A 19,003-nucleotide genomic window follows, 5' to 3' on the forward strand; every position below is an offset into this window, starting at 1 on the left:
CAGACCTCCCAGGTTGTGAGGCAGGAGCTGGAGCTGGATGGAGGGCTGCCTTGACTCCTTCGCATTTTCCCCGGCACCATTTCCCTTCCCAGAAGACCTTAAACATCCATTTAATGCTGGGTCTCTTGTGATTTTTCTCCTTCCCAAAGACAAGCCAAACGGCTCCTGGGGCAGATTGTGGACCGCTGTCGGAATGGACCCGGCTTTCACAATGACATAGATAGCAACAGCACAATCCAAGAGCTTCTCATCCCTGCATCTAAAGTGGGTCTGGTCATCGGCAAAGGAGGGGAAACTATCAAGCAATTGCAGGTGCGTGAGCACCATGTGGTGCTGAGCTGAACTGACCTGGTACATAGTAGAGCCATGGCTCCCTTCCAAACCTCTCCTCACATAGGGCAGGAAAGACACCGTGGGAGAGCCTGGAGTCGGGGCTTCTAAAATCTGCTCCTTGTTAACATTGATTCTGTGCGCTTAAATATGCTCATTTAGATGGACTAGGGGCACATACCTGGAATTTTAGCACCTGAGGGGTCTAGGACAAGAAGATCAGGAGTTTAAGACCAGCCTAGGTTACATAATGAGTCTGGGGGCTTCTTTGGCTCCATGAGACCCTGGCTTGGGGGAGGGGTCCGTTTATAACTAGGTGTGGCACAGGCCTGGAGGCTAGAGTGGAAAGAATATATGTCAGAAGCTGTCTTGGGCTATGTATAGTAAGAGCCTATTTCAGAACATTGAGCAAACAACTAGGGAAGTCCAGCTGTGGCACACGCCTTTCCCCAGCATCCCTGCAGCACTTCAGGACATCAGAGCTGGCAGATCTCTGTGAGTTCAACCTCTCTGGGCTACATGGACGGACCTAAAAACAACAATAAAAACCCAAAGTGCTTGTTTACTTTCAAGTGCTCAGGGCCCTTGTCTATAGAAAGGAGAGTGACCATGTTACTGTAGTCAGAGCTGGGGGGTACTATTCCTTGACTTCCGTGAGTCGCCATGAAGAGACAGCTCTCAGCAGTCAAGAATGTTTGAAATTGAACATCTCCAGCTAAGGCAGCCACACTGAGCCAAGAATGGTTTGATGCTCACTTGAATGCATGTTATACTGAGTTTTAAGCAGACTTCAGAACTCTGGGATGTGACAGCTGCCAGTGATGGCTTGTTTGTCATACCCCAAGCCTCAGATTTATAGAAGACCTCCTACAACATAGGATAAATTGTAAAAGCTTAGGATTTGTTATCACAGAACCCACATTTCAGCAATTAGCCTTGAGTGGTTTGAGAGCCCATCTCACCTGTGCCCAGAAGGCAGCAGCACTTGATTGCATGGTGGGCGCAGGTTGTCATCAGCCAATGATAAGCAGAACACATAGCTTAGTGTGTAGCACTCAATGGGAACAGCTCCCTAGAGTTGAGGTACTCCAGACATGAGTAAAGAGGATGGGCACGTGGGCATTATTTGTCAACATTCCCAGGTGAGAAGACTACCTTTGGGAGATGAGACATAGACTTAGAATCAACTGACCCAATTCTGCTTTCTTAGGCATTGTGCATTTTCTCTCATGACGTTGACGGCTGTGTGGTTGCATGTCCCCCAACAGGAGCGGACAGGTGTGAAAATGGTCATGATCCAGGATGGCCCACTGCCCACAGGAGCAGACAAGCCTCTCCGCATCACTGGAGATCCATTTAAAGTACAGGTAGGAAGGAACTTGTGGGTTAGATTTGTCTGGCCCAGTGCTTCTCAACCTTCCTAATGCTGTGATCCTTTAACACAGTTCCTCATGTTGTGGTTACCCCCAACCATAAAATTATTCTCATTTTTACTTTATAACTAATTTTGCTGCTGTTATGAATTATAATGTAAATAACTGTTTTCTGATGGTCTTAGGTGACCCTTGTGAAAGGGTCATCACCACCACCACCCGGGTAGTTGTTGACTGCTGGTGATACCTCTTTGGGGAAATGTGATGGGGATGTAATCTCCAGTTAATGCCCAGTGCCAAGGCCACTGGCCAGATGTGTGGCCACATGACAGGCCCCTGCCTGGGACAGTGCACACACTAGTTTTTTGTATTGAGGATGATTAAGTATATAGTTAGCATCGCTGTGCTGTGGGCAGCTTAAATCCAGACCAGCTGGAGGTGCAGATGAAAACGAGTGCCAGGCATGTTTACCTCAACACAGCTTCCTGTGCTGAGGAAGCAGAGTTCAGCCTGTGGCTGCACACTCCATCTTGCTGGTACAGAAATGTTAAGTGTCTATGGGTGTGTATTGTCAGTGAAATTCTAGTGTTCTGTCATCCGCAGCCTGTCTTCTTACTGCATCTAACCTGCTATGCTTATTTAAGAGCATTGGGACTGGGTGGTGCATGCCATTAAACCACTCAAAAGGCAGAGGCAAGCAGATCTCTGAGCCTCCAGAGCAGCCAGGGCTACCCAAAGAAACCCTGTCTGGGGTGGGGGAGCAGGGGGGGTGTGGACTCTGACCCAGTAAGGTTGGCCAGTCTCTCAGTTTCACTCCCCTCTTCCCTCTCCCTTTAGCTGTTCTCACTGTACAAGGTTAGTCCTGGTGAGAGCTGGGTGGAGGGATGTCTGTATTATAGTTCCTCCCTCCCTTCAGGCCAGCTGCTTCCGTGCCCTTTCTTCCCCCAGGCTTCCAACTTTCTTTAAAATAAGATTACTGGGTAATCTCAGTTTAGGGAAGTAAAGAGCGGTAGATCCTGGGAACTCTCTGGTCAGCCAGCCTAGGCTCCTTGGAGACCTTGGAGCCAGTGAAAGCCCCTCTCTTAAAAATCAAGGTGTACAGCTCCAGAGAAGCAATACCTGAGATGGTCCTCTGGCCACCTCCTGCCAACACAAACATAGGTACACAATCGGATTGCTTCTTGTCTTTTACCAGTCAAGTTTCCAGGTGTGAGCTGCTGTATCCAGCCACTGTGTCACAGTTTACTCAGTGCTGGGGTTGAGCCTGGATCTTCTTGTGTGGTAGAACCACTCCACAAACACGTACATCCCAGCTTCTTGAAAAGTGTCTTCAGGAAAATGCCCCTATTTTATTGACCTTTATTCATAAGTTTGCAGGGAAATAATTGTGATTTTAAGGTCTTCACTTCTTTTCCTTTTGTTTGGCTACAGTCCAAGGTATTGAACCTGAAGTCCTAGGCAGGGTAAGCAAGCACTAAGTTCACTTCTTATGAAAAGCAGGACAGTGAGATCTGCCTCGTGCTTTCAAGTCTGTGAGGCCATCTTAATCAGAGTTTGGTAACTGCTGCAGTTTAGCTGGCCTGGGGTGTGACACTCTCATATACCACATACCTAGGATTGTACATGGTCCTAGATTCCACCCCTAGCACTAACATATCTAAGAGTTCTGAGGGCCAGGAGCTGTCTCTGTGGTCTGTGCTGCCTGTTCCTGCCTGTTCTCTGGCTCAAGGGAGCCTCTGCTAAAAAACATTTGGGGCCACTGGAAAGTTTTCTACCCACCTGCAAGTAAGTGGGCGACTCTTAGAGTTTGAACCTTAGAATAGATGAACAGTGTGCCCTAAGACTCTCATCCTTGTCAGCAGCTGAACACCTTCACAGTCTTGGATCTCATTGACCCTGATCCTGGCTTTCTGCCTGGTGCTGTCCTTTTCCAGGATTTTCCTCCATTGGTGCTTTTTGTTTTTGTTTGTGCAGCAAGCAAGAGAAATGGTCCTAGAGATCATCCGAGAGAAAGACCAGGCTGACTTCCGGGGTGTGCGTGGCGATTTCACCTCCCGAGCAGGAGGAAGTAGTATAGAGGTGAGCTTGACCCACAGGTCAGTGGGCAAACAAGGTTGAGTTTAAAGCCAGCCTGCTTTACATAACAAGCCTGGGCCAGCCAGGGCTACATAATGATATGATCCTGTCTCAAAAAGAGTGCCGCTAAAATCTCTGGTCACACTTCTCAGCTCCTTAGCCTCAAACTGGTTATGTTGGTTTTTTCATCCTGAAAACTTAAAGAGTCTACACACTGCTCACGGATATGAAGGGGAAACAAACATGAAAAGCCAACTGCCTTACAGAGCAGGTCCCTCCTCTGCTTTTTACAATTTTGCTTTAAAGGTTAACTTGATGTCCAGATAGGGGCCAAGTTTTCACAGTGATAGATCATGATTATATCAAACTTGGAATCTTGTGGTGGCGGTGGTGGCACACGCCTTTAATTCCAGCACTTGGGAGGCTGTGAATTCAAGGTCAGCCTGGTCTATAAAAACTAGGTCCAGGACAGCAAGGGCTGCAACACAGAGAAACCCTGTCTCAAGAAACCAAAACAAATAAACAAAAAATTGGAATCTTGTTTTATTGGTGAGATGAAATAGTGTCAAAATCTGATCTACAATTTGCATTTATGCTTTTACGTGCAAACATCATGCTTAGTGCGGTGAGCCGGATTCACAGTGGCTACGCTGGGCAAGGTGGAGTCAGGCAGAAAGCACAATAGAAGCAAATGGCGTTGTTCAGTGGTACAGAGTTTCTGTGGTGACCGATAGGCACTGGGTCTAAGTGGTGCTGCTGCTCGCTCCATCATGACTGTATCTGAGGCCATTGGACGCCACACTTGAATGACTGCGTGGCAGATGCTGCAGCCTGTGACTTTACTACAGTTTTACAGATGAACAAAAGACTGTAAAAGGCCACAGGTATAGCCAATGTGATATATTTGTATGTAGTTCCATGGAATTTGGGAGATAAAATGTTATTTAAGTCTTTTCTCTGTAGGAGCTTTATATTTTAATTTTTTGCTTTAAAAAGAAAGGCCAGGTGCTGCAGATGTAGTTCAGCAGTTAAAAGCTATGGCTGTTCTTTTCAGAGGACATGAATTCAGATCCCAACACTCACAGCAGTTCAGAGCCACCTGTCACTCTAGCTCTGCACTGCCTCTGTATGCACATGAGTAACACATGTACTCATGTGCATACAAGACACACACGCACAATTAAAAATTTTTTAATTGGCCAGGAGAGATAGGCTAACTGCTCTTCCAGAGGACCCAGTAAAATTTTCAGCACCTACATGACAGCTAATAGCTGTCTCTGACTCCAAGATCTGACACTTTCACACAAATAAACATTCAAGCAAAGCATGAAAGCATGCCGGGTGATGGTGGTGCACGCCTTTAATCCCAGCACTTGAGAGGCAGAGGCAGGTGGATCTCTGTGGCCTCTCTGAGGCCAGCCTGGTCTACAAGAGCTAGATCCAGGACAGGCTCCAAACAACAGAAACCCTGTCTTGAAAACAAGCAAACAAAAAACATCAATGTGCATAGATAAGAATAAATAAACTTAAAAATTAAATCTTTACAAAGTCACATGTGAAGAAGCTTTGGTGGGTTTGTCTGTCTGTCTAGGTGTCTGTGCCTAGGTTTGCTGTTGGGATTGTCATAGGAAGAAATGGAGAAATGATCAAAAAGATCCAGAATGATGCTGGCGTGAGGATCCAGTTCAAACCAGGTTGGTATGGTATTAGATCTACCAGTGGGCTGTGTTAGCCATGTGTATTTTTTTTTTTCTTTCTCTTTGACAATCTCCGTTTCCTCCCTAGTCATTGTGTCTTTTTAGTTGTGTGCTGGTTTGATCTTCTTTCTGGCCTGTGGTTTCTAGCTACCCCACCTCCACACACATCAAATACATGAAGACTTCAGCATGGCTTTTCCAGTTCATAATTTTGCTAAGTGAAGATTTCTTTACAAAATACACTGTTTTGATCTTATACAATCAGACATAATTTAATACCACAATGAAGGATAAACACCTTTCATGGAAGGGACGAAGATCTTACTGTGTTGCTTAGGCTGGCCTTGAGCTCGTTATTGTCCTGCCTTAGCCTCCCAAGTGCTGGGTCGTCTGTACTTGCACAGTGATTATTCTGACACATATAAAAAGGCACACTTGTACACAGTCCTCATCACACTGCTCTGAGGGTTTAGACTGTGAGACAAGACTTTATTTGTTGTTTGATCTCAGGCTTTTCCTTACCCTCTCTGATCTGATTCCACAGACGACGGGATTAGTCCAGAAAGAGCAGCACAGGTCATGGGCCCTCCAGATCGGTGTCAGCATGCAGCGCACATCATCAATGAACTCATTCTAACAGCGCAGGTGGGTTTAGCATTCTGGGTCTCAGAGCCGACCCAGAAACATAGTGCATCATGGTACTCTGACTGCTCAGGCCCCTAATTGGAGCTCAGAGACATTTTTCACATCTGCCTCTTCCTGCCTGTGTGCTTTTCCTTACTTGTTTGTTACCCCCTGCCTTGATTGCCCAGAATCTAGGTTTTTCACTACACATTTATTAATACAAGTGTGTGTGTGTGTGTGTGTGTGTGTGTGAGAGAGAGAGAGAGAGAGAGAGAGAGAGAGACATACATACATACATACATACATACATACATACATGGTATAACATGCATGTGACAGTCGATCTTCTGGAGACTCCTTCATGTATGTCCTAAGTATCAAGTTTAGTTGTTAGATTTGGTTGTTAGAGCAAAACATTTCACATACTCTAGGTTTTCTTTATGCAGGCAGCTATGTCCCGTCTGTGGCCCATAGGTCATATGCACCCAAGCTATAATTATACAAAATTGCAAACTTATGTAAAGCTTTTGAAATTTTTTTTTATTTAACTTTTTGTTTTGTTTGGGTAATCATATTTAATTCATGTGTATGAGTGCTTGCTTGCATGTGTGTGTACCACATGTGTATAGTACCCATGGAGGCTGGAAGAGGCTATCGGATCTTCTGGAACTGGAATTACAGGTAAGCCATCTGACATGGGTGCTGAGAACCGAACCTGGGTCCTCTGCAAGTGCTCTTTACCACTGAGCATTTCTCCATCCCCAGCTATGTGGTTCTGAAGTGTGAGCTTTGTGGACAGATGATGGCGTCACAGCAGAGTACCTGTTTCCAACAGTCAGGTATATTTGTTATAAAATCAACATGGAATGAATCCAGGAAGCACAGCAGAACCTATTCTGTCCCTGATGGCACATGTCTTCATACACCTGGGGTTTGCTGTTGATGTCTTGGTAGGCATTTTGATGCAGGCCCTGACCCTGTAGCGCAGAAGGGCCTCAATTTTTTTTTCCTTAATTTATTTATTTAATTTGTTTTTACTTAAAATTTTCCACCTCCTCCCATTTTCCTCCCCCTCCTCCTCCCTCTCCAATCCAAAGAGCAGTCAGGGTTCCCTGCGACGGGCCTCAATTTTATGATGATCCTTCTGTCTCAGCCTCTCAAGTATTGGGATTGGAGGTGTGTTCCCCTAGTCCTGCTCTTATATTTGGTTCCAAGCTTGCGTTTAGGTGAGTTTGTGTGTGTGTTAGCGACTATTAATCTGAGGGCTTGTGACATTTACACATGTCAATAGTGTTAGCACACCCTCCAGGCCTGCAAGAGTGAAGGCTACCAGTAACTAGAGTCAGGGGTCTAAGCAGCCTGTTGGGAATCATCTTATCTATTTCTTCGTTAGCTCGTGACCTCTGACAAGTTCTGAGGTGCCTGCAGGGATTCTGCCTATGTTGGCAGCACCAGACCAGGGCTTTCACCAGGAGATGTGTCCGGTGTGGCTCTTGCCAGCAGTCTTAGAGTAAAGGGCTGCTTTCCAGTTGTAAATGTGTACCTCCTGTTCAGTCCCTGATTCACCTTTGTGTGGCTTGGGTTTTAATCAGAGCCCAGGTGGTTTGTTGGGGTTGAACTTAGTTAACACCTTTTCTGTATAAGTTTAAAAGCTGCCTGCCCATGCCAGAGTCTCAAGGGAAACCCCCAGAGAACTGTGTACTTGTTAGGCTCCCAGCTTCTAGGTGAGTGTGCAGTTAGTTATCCATAGTCAGCAGGCACTTCTTCACTATGCCAGCCTGCTTACCAAGACTGTAGGTTCACTCCACACCCCAGAGTGAAGCCTGCTGCCTTAGAGTGCAGTCACTCTAATGATTCCTGGGACACGCCCAACCTTGGGCCAGCTTTTCTAGGTCCCTCTGTCCCTCAATCTCTTTGGTTTTCAAGACAGAGTTTCTCTGTTGCTTTGGGGCCTGTCTTGGGACTTGCTCTGTAGACCAAGCTGGCCTCGAACTCTGCCTGCCTCTTCCTCCCAAGTGCTGGGATTAAAGGTGTGCAGCACCACTACGCAGCTTTCTATCCCTCAGTTGTAAAGACAGGCTAGCTTTCCAACTCATACTTCTCCTGCCTCAGCCCTCTCCCCCTAATTCTCTGGGGGTTTGGACATCTGCCACCATCCTTCCTAAGAAACCACTCTCTTGAGGGTCTTCCTACACATTCTTGATAGCATAATTTTAAAATTATATTTATGTTTACTCATTGTATGCACATGTTCACATGCCATAACCTATGTGTGGAAGTTGAAAGACAACTGGCAGGATTTGGGTCTCCCCTTCCACCAGGTGAGTCTCAGGATCAAGCTCAGGACCATCTCACCATACCGAGAACTTTTTCCTTAAGTCCTTTTGTCCTTTCTACTGACCCTTGTGGAGAAGTAGAGTCACGCACTGCCCCTCCTGCCACTCTCAAATGTTACTTGTGGTAGCTCTTCCGCATCCACCATCTGACAGACCCAACGTGAGTTAGCCTCAATTCAAGTAAAGCCTAATCTTGAGGGCCTTGTAATGTAGATGATCCCAGGCTTCTGCACAGAGTTTCTGGCTTCTGGTTTTAAGCAGGTGTTTGGATGTTGTGTGAATCCACAGGTATCTTTTTATAACAAAATGCTGATTAATTCTGTTCTGAATTGGAGCTTCCAAGTCTAAAACATTGAGGGTCCAGTGTGTGGTACTGGTGTGTTCTGTCATTTAACCGTCTCACAGAGAGGGTGAGATGCGCTGATGCAGTGTGTGATGCTGGTGTGTTCCGTCATTTAACCGTCTCACAGAGAGGGTGAGATGCGCTGATGCAGTGTGTGATGCTGGTGTGTTCCATCATTTAACCGTCTCACAGAGAGGGTGAGATGCGCTGATGCAGTGTGTGATGCTGGTGTGTTCCGTCATTTAACCGTCTCACAGAGAGGGTGAGATGCGCTGATGCAGTGTGTGATGCTGGTGTGTTCCGTCATTTAACCGTCTCACAGAGAGGGTGAGATGCGCTGATGCAGTGGCAGATATCCTCACTGTTACCTTTCTTCCTTACCAGGAAAGAGATGGCCTTGGAGGCCTGGCGGTAGCTAGAGGAAGAGGTCGTGGCCGTGGGGACTGGAGTGTGGGCACTCCTGGTAGTGTCCAGGAAATTACATACACAGTGCCAGCTGATAAGTGTGGCCTTGTAATAGGCAAAGGTAAGAGGCAACTGTTGGGGTTTCTGTCCCCATAGCTGCTCAAGGGAGGGGAAGCCAACTCTCAGGCCTATATTTATGGCATCCTCTGGGGTCCCTGACTTGGCTTGTTATGATAGAGGCAACACACCTGTTTGGGTGTGGGCAGGCAGGGAATTAAACCTACCACCTGAATCTGTTCAGCTGTTAGAGATTGGGAGGTGTGGGTCTCAGGCTCTTGTCTGTAGACTGGAATGAACTTAGCCATGTGAGGTCATCACTCATGCCTTCTGCAGAGTGCTCTCTGACATGAACGTTAAACTTTCCCTCACTGGATTTGCCCACTTGGTCTTCGTGGACAGCATAGGAGCCTTTGAGTAATGCCAACACCCTGTGAGGAGAGTAGAGATTGACTTGCTAGTTGCTCCTAGACATTTGGGGGTAATTTGTAACATTGGGTGGAACACCTCGTTCCTTCCTGCCAACTAGGAGGGAGCAGGCAACATAGGCCATGGGCCACCGAGACTTGGCTGGCATCCCCGGGATCGCTGAGCTGAACTTTGCTACCAGCAGGGCTTCTGTTGACATTGGCTTTTGTTTTCCTTCACTATTCATTTGACAACATGGGGAGAAAATGACTTCTCCACAGAGTCCCTAAGATTTCTTGTTATAGGAAATGTGACTTGGGCTGTCCCCACCCGCAGATCTTAGCCCAACCATGTGACCTTGGGAGCTGAAGTGGGTATTACCACGAGAGAGCCCCAGGATATGTAGTTACCACTCCTCGGGGAAGTGTTGGTGCTCATTCAAGGTATTACTCTCCTGTAGCCACATCTTTCAGATTTTGGGTGGTAGGAATAGTGAAGAAGGGTTTTGGTTTGAGACCAGACTGCCTCTACATTGTGATCCTCCTGTCTGTCCCAGCCTCTAGGTCAGTGCTTCTCAGTCTTCCTAGCACTGTGGCCCTTTAATTTCCTCTTGTTATGGTGACCCCAACCATAAAATGATTTCATTGCTATGCCATAGCTCCTGTTATGAGTCGTAATATGAATATCTGGTATGGAGAATATTTGCTGTCACCCCTGTAGGGGTCGTGACCAACAAGTTGAGGACCTCTGCTCTAGATGCTGCAATTGTAGCATGGTGACTAATGGAGCAGTTTGTTTTTGTTTTCTGGTACATGCTGCCAAGTGTGTCATTGATCCTGCTGGCTACTTAGAATGGTAGACATTCCCCGCAGCCCATCGAACCCGTTGCCAATACTAAGAGATTCAATTCACCTGATACCTATAGATAAGGGATCAGTTCTGTGTGTCTGGGCCTTTTGAAACCATCTTGTGAGTGATAACTCTCATTTGAGTGTCTGAGCAAACCCTGGCAGAAGCACTCCATCTGTGTGCATGTATGTGGTATCGTTGTTCGTCCTCCACAGAGCCACCCAAGTAGTTCCTAGAGGACAGTGACAACAGGGAAGTTGTGGTGGACACCCTGCTCCTGTGTTCCCCCACACTGTGGGACCCATAACCTAGGGTGACCATGGCAAGGATGTCTCATGTGAGCAGTTTCCTTTTCTTGGGAAAAGCATGTGGCTAAAGCAGAGAGAGCTCTCCCAGCTTCTGCCCTTGGACAGCCTCCCGGGCCCCTGCTGGATTTCCATGATAAACACAGCAACATTGACAGATAGTCTGGCCAGCCCTGCTCTTGTCAGCCAGGCCTTTTAGCAGCTTTGATTAATTGCTTTACGATTTCACATCCAGCCGGGCTGCTGGTGGGTCACTTCTGCCCCCCATCAGGTGGAAGAATGGAGCAGGCTGCTGAATGAGTCCAAGACAGCCACCATGTGCCAAACCAGTGACCTCATTTTGAAGGAAGATGAACTTAAATTAACTCCTTCTGGCCCCATGCAGTTTTGCAGTGCCTCCATGCCCAATTAGCATACTCCGGAGGTCCCGGCTAAGGTGGGCTGCTGGGGGCTCCGCTGCCTGCGGCCTGCCAGTCCTCAGTCTCAGGCACACTTGTTCTTGCCTTCTGGCTGGGGGCCATCTGAGACTGGACTGATGCAGGTGCCTGTGGTCACAGTCTCTGTTTTCTTCTTTGTTCCTCATTGAATCTACAAAACTGATTGGGAGCAAGCTGCTCACTCTTCACGGGGCAGAGATGGTGAAGGCCATGGCCTCTGAGCAAAGGGTCCCTGAGCTGCACTGTAGCAAACACTCACCTGTCATCCTCCAGTCTGTGCTCAGTGAGCCTGACTGCCCTGCTTCAGGAAGGCTCGCTATTTTTGTTTCATGTCCCTTCCAGATGGAATAAGACAAACTTGTTCCCGCTGTTCTCCATCTGCCTCACTTTGGTGGTGTGTGTAGAGGAACCTGCATGCGCTGAGGAAAGGTTGGCGTGTGTGCAGCAGACTTTGGGATATGCTGCGGTCAGTCATTTCACGCTGAGTCTGATTGGAAATGGGTAGGGGCAGCCCAGCACTAGCTCATGGCCTCCCTGCTCTTCTTACAACCAGACCTTCAACATTTTATCTTCTTCAATTTTGTAAAACTTGTGCTGGGCGGTACTCACGCCTTTAATCCCAGCACTTGAGAGGCAGAGGCAGGCTGGACCAAGGCCAGCCTGGTCTACAAGAGCTAGTTCCGGGACAGGTGCCAAAGCTACAGAGAAACCCTGTCTCAAAAAAACAAAAACAAAAAAAACCCAAAAAACTTGTGCTCCAGGTTTTCCGTGTATTCTGTCTATACTCTACTCCCAGAGTTGGTGGAGTACATCTGTAAGTTCTATGAAACTTCAGAAGAATTGGGTCATTGTTCACTGGCTGGTGGAGTTTTTGTTACGCACATTGCATTAAAAGACCGAGTCTTGCTGGTTTTCAGAGAAAACAACTATATTTCCATCTCCCTGCTCCATCCAGGCTGTGCCCCGCCTCCTCCCTCTCTTGTACTAGTTCTGTCTAGACCCATCCCCCCCACCAAGGCAGAGGGACCTGAGAGGGAACAGGGTGTGATATTAAAGGCCAGAATGGGCTCCAGGCATTGTTGGGGCCTGTAGCCGCCCATTTGACCTGTCGAGGGAGGGCAGCCCCTACCCAGGCTGAAGGCTCCATTGTGTATGGTAGGGCCATCAGGTCTCTGATCTCACAGTGAGAAGGATCAGCCTTCTCTGGGTGGACTTCAAGGCAGGAATGAGTTCAGTGACCAGCAGATCCAAGGGCCTTGGGCCCAGACCTTCTTATGACCTCAGGCCTCAGTCCAGTTCCAAATGGTGATCTTTACTCCAGGTAGCTAGTGTTGCAAACAAGAAGCCCTAAATTTTGTCAGGGCCTTTGTGTGCAGTAAGCAGAAGAAAGTGGCTAGCTGTGGGCAAGAGTTAACATGTACCTTCCAGCCTCCCCTAAACATAGGCAACACAGACTCAGGGCCACCTCTGGTCCAATCAACTGTATCTCCTGCCTGCAGGGGGCGAGAACATCAAAAGCATCAACCAGCAGTCAGGTGCACACGTGGAGCTTCAGCGGAACCCCCCTCCTAACACCGACCCCAACCTGCGGATATTTACCATCAGGGGTGCTCCTCAGCAGATCGAGGTGGCCAGGCATCTCATAGATGAGAAAGTTGGCGTACGTACACGGGCCTTTCCCCACCTGGCTTATACTAGCTGGATTTGCTTTTGGATGTCCAAGGTACCTGTTTTCCCCCAGAACCTTGTGCTTCCTGCGCCTTTCCTTCCTCGTATCACATGGGGGCAGCCTCTCCTCCTCTGCCTAAGGGAAAGTCCAAGGCTCAGGGAATGCCAGGCCCAGATGCAGTGAAAGGAGCCTGTGGCATGACTGGCCATGGCTCCAGCAGTCAGACCTCCAAGCGTGTCCCCGCAGGCATAGATGAGCAGCCGGACAGCAGCCTTCCCCCAGCACTGCCCCCAGGCTCCCTCAGGCGTCACCCTGGCCACCAGCCCTGCAGGCAGATTTCATTGACTCTGGCTTTAGTTTCAGGCACCTCAAAGCAGATAAAGAAAGGGAGTGTTGATGGAGGACAGATGGGCCACTGCTCACCTCAATGGGGACGTAGAATGGCAGAAAGAGCCCTGGGCCAGCCTAAATTGACGGGAGAGTCAAGCAGGTTGGTCCTCCCCCAGGGTGACATGCCAGGGCAATCATGGTGGCAACTGGCTGTGTGGTGGTCTTGGTCACTTGAGGGGCAGAGCCACCACTGCAGACACTGTCTGCTGGGGGAAGGAAGCTAGTATGAGCGCAGAACTGTCTCCTTCACTTGCCTCCCATAGTGGGCTTCCCTGGGCGGGCTTGGGCGGAGGGCACGGTAACACGGTGACAGGGGTGAGAACTCCTCTGTGCCCACACAGGGTGCCAGCCTCGGAGCCCCTGCAGCCTTTGGACAGAGCCCCTTCAGCCAGCCACCAGCTGCGCCACATCAAAAGTGAGTCCTCTGCCTCCGTCTTGGTGGTTTATTACCTGCCCAACCTCCTCTGTCCTGCTTCTCAGAAGTGCTTGTCTAAGTCCTGGGCAGGGACGGCAGCACTGTGTTTTCCTCTCCTTTCTGTGGATAACTGAGCAGTCAGGGTAGAGCCTCAGAGCTTGGGGTGTGTGGACGGAGGGGAGGGGTTTGAAAGGGCAGCCTTTCCTGCACATCAACCGTTCTCCTCCTTCCCTGCAGCGCCTTTCCTCCCAGGGGCTTCCCCAACATGGCTGCTAAAGTTAACGGGAACCCCCACAGCACCCCTGTGAGGTAGGTGATTACCTGTCCTTCTGCCAGTAGGAAGGGGAGGGCATCAAACAGAGAAGGATGATTGGAAAGCAGGGGGAGGGCATGTGACCCGTGCTGTCACGAAGGACTCTTCTGTCATCCACAGCGGCCCTCCAGCTTTTCTGACCCAGGGCTGGGGCAGCACTTACCAGGCTTGGCAGCAGCCCACACAAGTCCCAAGTAAGTGATTCAAGAGGGTGAGGGTGTGCGCCAGGTGGCCTGCCTGAGGCTCACAGATCCAGGGAACTGAGGGGCAGGAGGTGTTCTGCTACATCTTGGTTTAGTTCCTCCCCAGAGATGGGGCCCAGGAGCCCCTGCATGTGGGAATGCCCAGGAAGCTGAGACTACTTTCCCCGGCTCATGGGACCCCCTCAGAGTGTGGAGTGGGGCTAGAAGTGACTGGGTGTGGTTAGGTGTGATGAGAGTCTCCTTTCCTTCTGAGGGCTGAGCTGCAGCTGGAGCTTCCCTGGGCTCTGCTCTCCACAGCCCCCTCCCCTGCTGAGCACCCCTCTCAAGCAGTCTTTTTGTGTCACGGTGACCTCGTTTCTCATCAGTGACTTAGAGGGGCTTTTTCTGTCCCTTGGACTTCTGGGGAGACTAACAGAATTGTCTCTGCTAAGGGCTACCTGGCCGGGACACTACTGAAAAGAGGGGCTGTACAGTCTTCAGCCCCCTCCATCTCCACACCCAGCTCTGCTCTGACTTTCCCAAACATGATGGCACAAGTGTCAAACTATGACAGGTGCTTCCCTGTCAGCAAGGCCCCTGATGGCGTCCACCCTCTGTCGCACTGACCATGCTTCCTCTGCTGAGCTGGTAGCACTGGGTTCCTAGTTGTCATCTTCTCCAGCACTCTGCTCTGTGCTCGACTCGTGGAGCTGGTTCTTGTGGTGCTGGCCTGTCAGATACCGTTCTGCTCTGTGCATTCCCTCAAGCCCAGAGGATGACAGAATTGTGGTTTCATTTGCCCCGTTGTTCCCAGTAGAAGCCCTGAGAGGAAAGCTGCTTTTCCCTGTGCCCCCAAAAGGAGCACTAGGGTGAGGGTTCAGCAGAACATGAAGCCCAGTTGATTGGCCTTGGTGTGGGTGGCAAACAGGAGGAAGAAAGAAAGGCTGGCAGCTTCCACCTGTCTGGCTGAACTCTGCCTGTGTACAGTTCAGGGCCTGTGGAAACAGGTTGGAAGCAGTCCTGTGCACACCCCTGTGTTTCAGGAAAGAAGACAGAAGCTGTTCCCCTGCAGTTCAGCAACTGTCCTTTTTCCCTGCCACTGCTCTTCAGCTAATTGGCTTGGCAAAAAATAACAGATAACTGCTGAGCTGTGTGTGCGGCACATTCCTCACGTCCCTTAGACTGCCCTTCATCACCACAAGTGCTGTTCCTGGCCTCACTGCCTGAAGGCCTAATGCTACCTTGCCTTGACACTGGGCGTGTCCTCATTCCTGCCTCCCCTGCCAATAGTGGGGAAGGAGGTGCCTAGGGCTCTGTGCTGTTTCCTTGCAGAAAGGCTAGATAAGATCCCAGCTGGGTGCTGTTATTTCTGCCACTAGCACATGCACAGTGTGTTTCTGACTTCAAACCCCAGTCCTGGGCCTTCATGTCACAGGGGATTCCCACCCCCCTCACATTTCTTGTCCAGAGGGATAGTGGTGAGGCATGAGGGGCCTGATGAGGTTTCAGCACCATTTGAACACTGTCCATTAGGAACTAGGTCCAGAAAATCTAAGAAGACTGACTTCCAGCTCTGCCTCCTAATGACCTTGGTTGCAGCCTTGCTCAGTGAATACTGTGCCTTCACAGCTGGGGCCCAAGTGAGCCAGGATGGGAGTCCATGAGCAAGGCCTGACTGTTCTCTTCTCTGCACAGGCCAGCAGAGCCAGCCACAGAGCAGCCAGCCCGACTACAGCAAGGCCTGGGAGGACTATTACAAAAAGAGTGAGTCAGCCACCGCACTGCCTGCTGTGGGCTTTGCCGTCCTGTCACCTCCTCTGCACCCTGTCAGGGGAAGCAAGATATGGCCAGGGGCTGCTGATTGCATAGTCCTCACAGGGGTGGGGGTGGGGGGTGGCATTTTAGGGCAAGCAAGAGGACACAGTGCAGGGAGGGAGATGCCACTTGACTGGATGCTGGTGGCTTGTCTTTCCTGTGAAAGTCCATTCTCTTTATAATACTAGGAACCAAGTCAGGCTTGAGGGATGCCAACACCAAAATGTCCCCTAAGTAATTGTCAGTAGCAAAGGGTCTGGGCTTATTCTAATTTAAACCAGTTCTGGGTCTGCCAAAGGGCTCCCATGGCAGCATCTTGCACCGAGAACAGTCTCTCACCAGTGGAAAGGTCCAGGTAAGGCTGTCAGAAGCTGCCTGGCCTTGAGGGCAGTCCTCTCTGGGCCACTAGCTCCTCTGGTGACTTGACAGACGGTGTTGGGTGGTCTCCTCACTGGGGACCTGGAGGAGTTCAGGTGCCTCCACAATTTACTAACCTGCATTTCCGATTACCCAGGGCCTGTTTAACACCAACCCCACCCACCCCGTCTGAGAACCACCCTGCAGTCTCTCCCCTCTGTGGCACCCAGAGTTGCTGGGCAGGCAGTTGGTGTGTGGGAGTCCTGTGGATGTGTAGCTTCTAGGGGAGCTGTGGCAGAGCCTAGCGCAGAAGGCCCACACAGCACTTCATATGGCAGCAGTGGTCTGGGGAGACAGATGCCTCACAGCCTGAACAGAAGGGCCTCCCATTTCCTCCCTTTCTGTAACTCTGTCTCTTTGTCATCCAGGTCATACCACCAGTGCTGCCCCTCAGGCCAGCTCCCCACCAGACTACTCGATGGCCTGGGCGGAGTACTACAGGCAGCAGGCCGCCATCTACGGGCAGACTTTAGGGCAGGCTCAGGCCCACAGCCAGGTCTGTAGCCAGTCCCCAGCGCCATGATGCCACCCAGCCTTTGTGCGTGCCTAGTAGTCCCAGGGTGAGCACACAGGCCTGTGGGGATCTCCTCTGTCTCCTCTGTCCCAGGGTGAGCACACAGGCCTGTGGGGATCTCCTCTGTCTCCTCTGTCCCAGCCTTGTGTTTGCTCAAGTGCTGCCCCTTCTCCAGCTCAACTAAATAAGTGTCAGGTTTTCCCTGGGTCTGCAGTGAACTCCAGGGCCTTTGTTTGCACAGCAGTGGGGCCAGGTGGGTATAGGACCAACTTGATTTCTTTACTTGCACAAGCTTGGAGGACTCTCCAGTCCTCCGCCACCTAGTGCTCCCTCGGGACTCCTTTCTGGGGACCTGATGCCAGTCAGGCCTTGTAGGAAGTTGGTGATGGGGCTGGTAACCCAGGAGAAGCCCTCCCCCATGTCCTGATCCTAGACCCTGGGGTGCTCAGACTCCAGCATCAGGTGGCTGGGTGCTGGGCGCGGGGCTGACCCTCTCCCTCTCCCCACAGGAGCAGTAGATGGGCGTCTGCAGCGGCTCTTCCCTGAAATCAGTGTGAGAGAAACCTGTTTGTTACAGAGATTTTTAGATTTGCAGACCTTTCAATGAAGAACCTTTGTTTGTTCTGTGAAACACTATATTTAGATTAACAGAGATTTTCTAAAAATCGGGAAAATTAGTTACTAAACATTGCTGGTAATTTCTGTGTCATGATTTCTTTGTTACTCCAATGTGTAAGCTCTGGGGTTCTGGAGCCAAACCTGCAAGCTCAGGTGCCCGGACCTCCTCAGAGTCCTGACGTTTCATCAGATAATGGGTTTGTTTTTATTGTTGTGTCTTTTTATTTACAGGTTTTTTTTGTTTGTTTGTTTCTGTTTTCTGTTGCAACAGAAAAATGGCTTGGAAGTCTTAGGTGGTAATGTAACAAATTCTTTAAAAAAATTTTAAGCAGTATTTAAATATTCGTAAATGTAAATTCATTAAGTGTTTCACCTCCAATTTCTTGTATCTTGGCTGTCCAGTTTTATTGCGTTTTTTTTTAAACTGAACTATTATGTATTGTAATTAATGATGTGAATTGTGAACTGAGACGGGTCCTTGTTGCGGGAGGGCGTTTGTGGGTTGTGTCGTTCTGAGGGAAATGCAAAGACAGACACAGTCCACCTTCGTGTAAGCTGCCCATCTCTGTTACCCGGTGCAGTTGTGTGTCTAAGACCTCCAAGCGGTTTTAAAAACAAAAAGCCTTTCTCTATTCTCAGAAATATAAATACTGTTATTTTTAATATTAAAAAGAAATTCAATATAACTTTTAACAAACACTGTGGACATTAAACCATATAAAAATGTAGTAACTATTTTTTAATTCCAAGGTGTTTTTTTGCTTTTTTCTTTTAAATATTTTCTTAATATTTGTCAAATTAACTAGATAAATAAATAAATCTAGTATTAACCACAGTATGAGTTAAATAATTTTGATTTAATAAAAGGGATAATATGATTTCCAATGTTTACTGTAGTGTATCTTGTACAGATAACATGTATTTTTAAAGAAAAAAAACTGAATTGAAGCTATTTTTTTCTTGCATTTTGAATTGACCCCGAGGAACATTCCGTCTGAAATGTGCTCTGGTTACAGTCTCCAGTTCTCTCGTTTCCTTGCCATGCTTGAAATGTCTAACTATTAAACAAGGCAGTTGGAAATGCTATGCATGTTTGTTTGTTTTTTAAGGTGTTCATTTTATTTGACTGACAATTCATTTTACACTCTATATAATAAAATTTCCACAAGATATCTTGTGGGCAAAGTGTTCTCAGTCTGTTTTGTTTGCTGGCCCCTGGCTCTTGCACTTCTTAGCTGAGGTCACCTTGCCCTGCATCAGCCTGACCTGTTAGTGCACAGCCCCTGGTCACTTCTAAAATAAAACTGTTTTTTTTTTAGGTGTAACTTTACACGAGGCCTTCTGACCTAAGGACCACAGTGAGGACAAGTCTTCCCTGTCAGAGCAGACCAGTCCTGCCTGGGCCTGGGAAGGTGTGGGTGGTGTCAAGA

The 19,003-nt window shown here is 48.8% G+C and overlaps 1 protein-coding gene across 7 annotated transcripts in view; it reads left to right on the top strand.

Annotated features, from left to right (window-relative positions):
• Fubp3 (far upstream element binding protein 3) overlaps positions 1–18,745 on the top strand; it is a 54,730-nt gene extending 35,985 nt beyond the window's left edge. Inside the window, exons 7-19 of one of the 7 annotated variants that reach the window (XM_075985777.1) lie at positions 150–312; positions 1,599–1,697; positions 3,678–3,782; positions 5,371–5,473; positions 6,021–6,121; positions 9,164–9,305; positions 12,740–12,900; positions 13,641–13,714; positions 13,952–14,023; positions 14,148–14,221; positions 15,905–15,973; positions 16,810–17,001; positions 17,465–18,745. In XM_075985777.1, coding sequence (XP_075841892.1) covers positions 150–312; positions 1,599–1,697; positions 3,678–3,782; positions 5,371–5,473; positions 6,021–6,121; positions 9,164–9,305; positions 12,740–12,900; positions 13,641–13,714; positions 13,952–14,023; positions 14,148–14,221; positions 15,905–15,973; positions 16,810–16,964 — 1,318 coding nt within the window. In that variant the 3' untranslated portion in view covers positions 16,965–17,001; positions 17,465–18,745. The remainder of the gene's footprint in view (positions 1–149; positions 313–1,598; positions 1,698–3,677; positions 3,783–5,370; positions 5,474–6,020; positions 6,122–9,163; positions 9,306–12,739; positions 12,901–13,640; positions 13,715–13,951; positions 14,024–14,147; positions 14,222–15,904; positions 15,974–16,809; positions 17,002–17,464) is intronic. The other 6 variants (XM_075985774.1, XM_075985772.1, XR_012911823.1 and 3 more) reach the window with 6 other exon arrangements.
• Positions 18,746–19,003: the final 258 nt, after the last annotated feature.

This window comes from Microtus pennsylvanicus, chromosome 9 (assembly GCF_037038515.1).
Source record: "Microtus pennsylvanicus isolate mMicPen1 chromosome 9, mMicPen1.hap1, whole genome shotgun sequence".
Taxonomy (NCBI): domain Eukaryota; kingdom Metazoa; phylum Chordata; class Mammalia; order Rodentia; family Cricetidae; genus Microtus; species Microtus pennsylvanicus.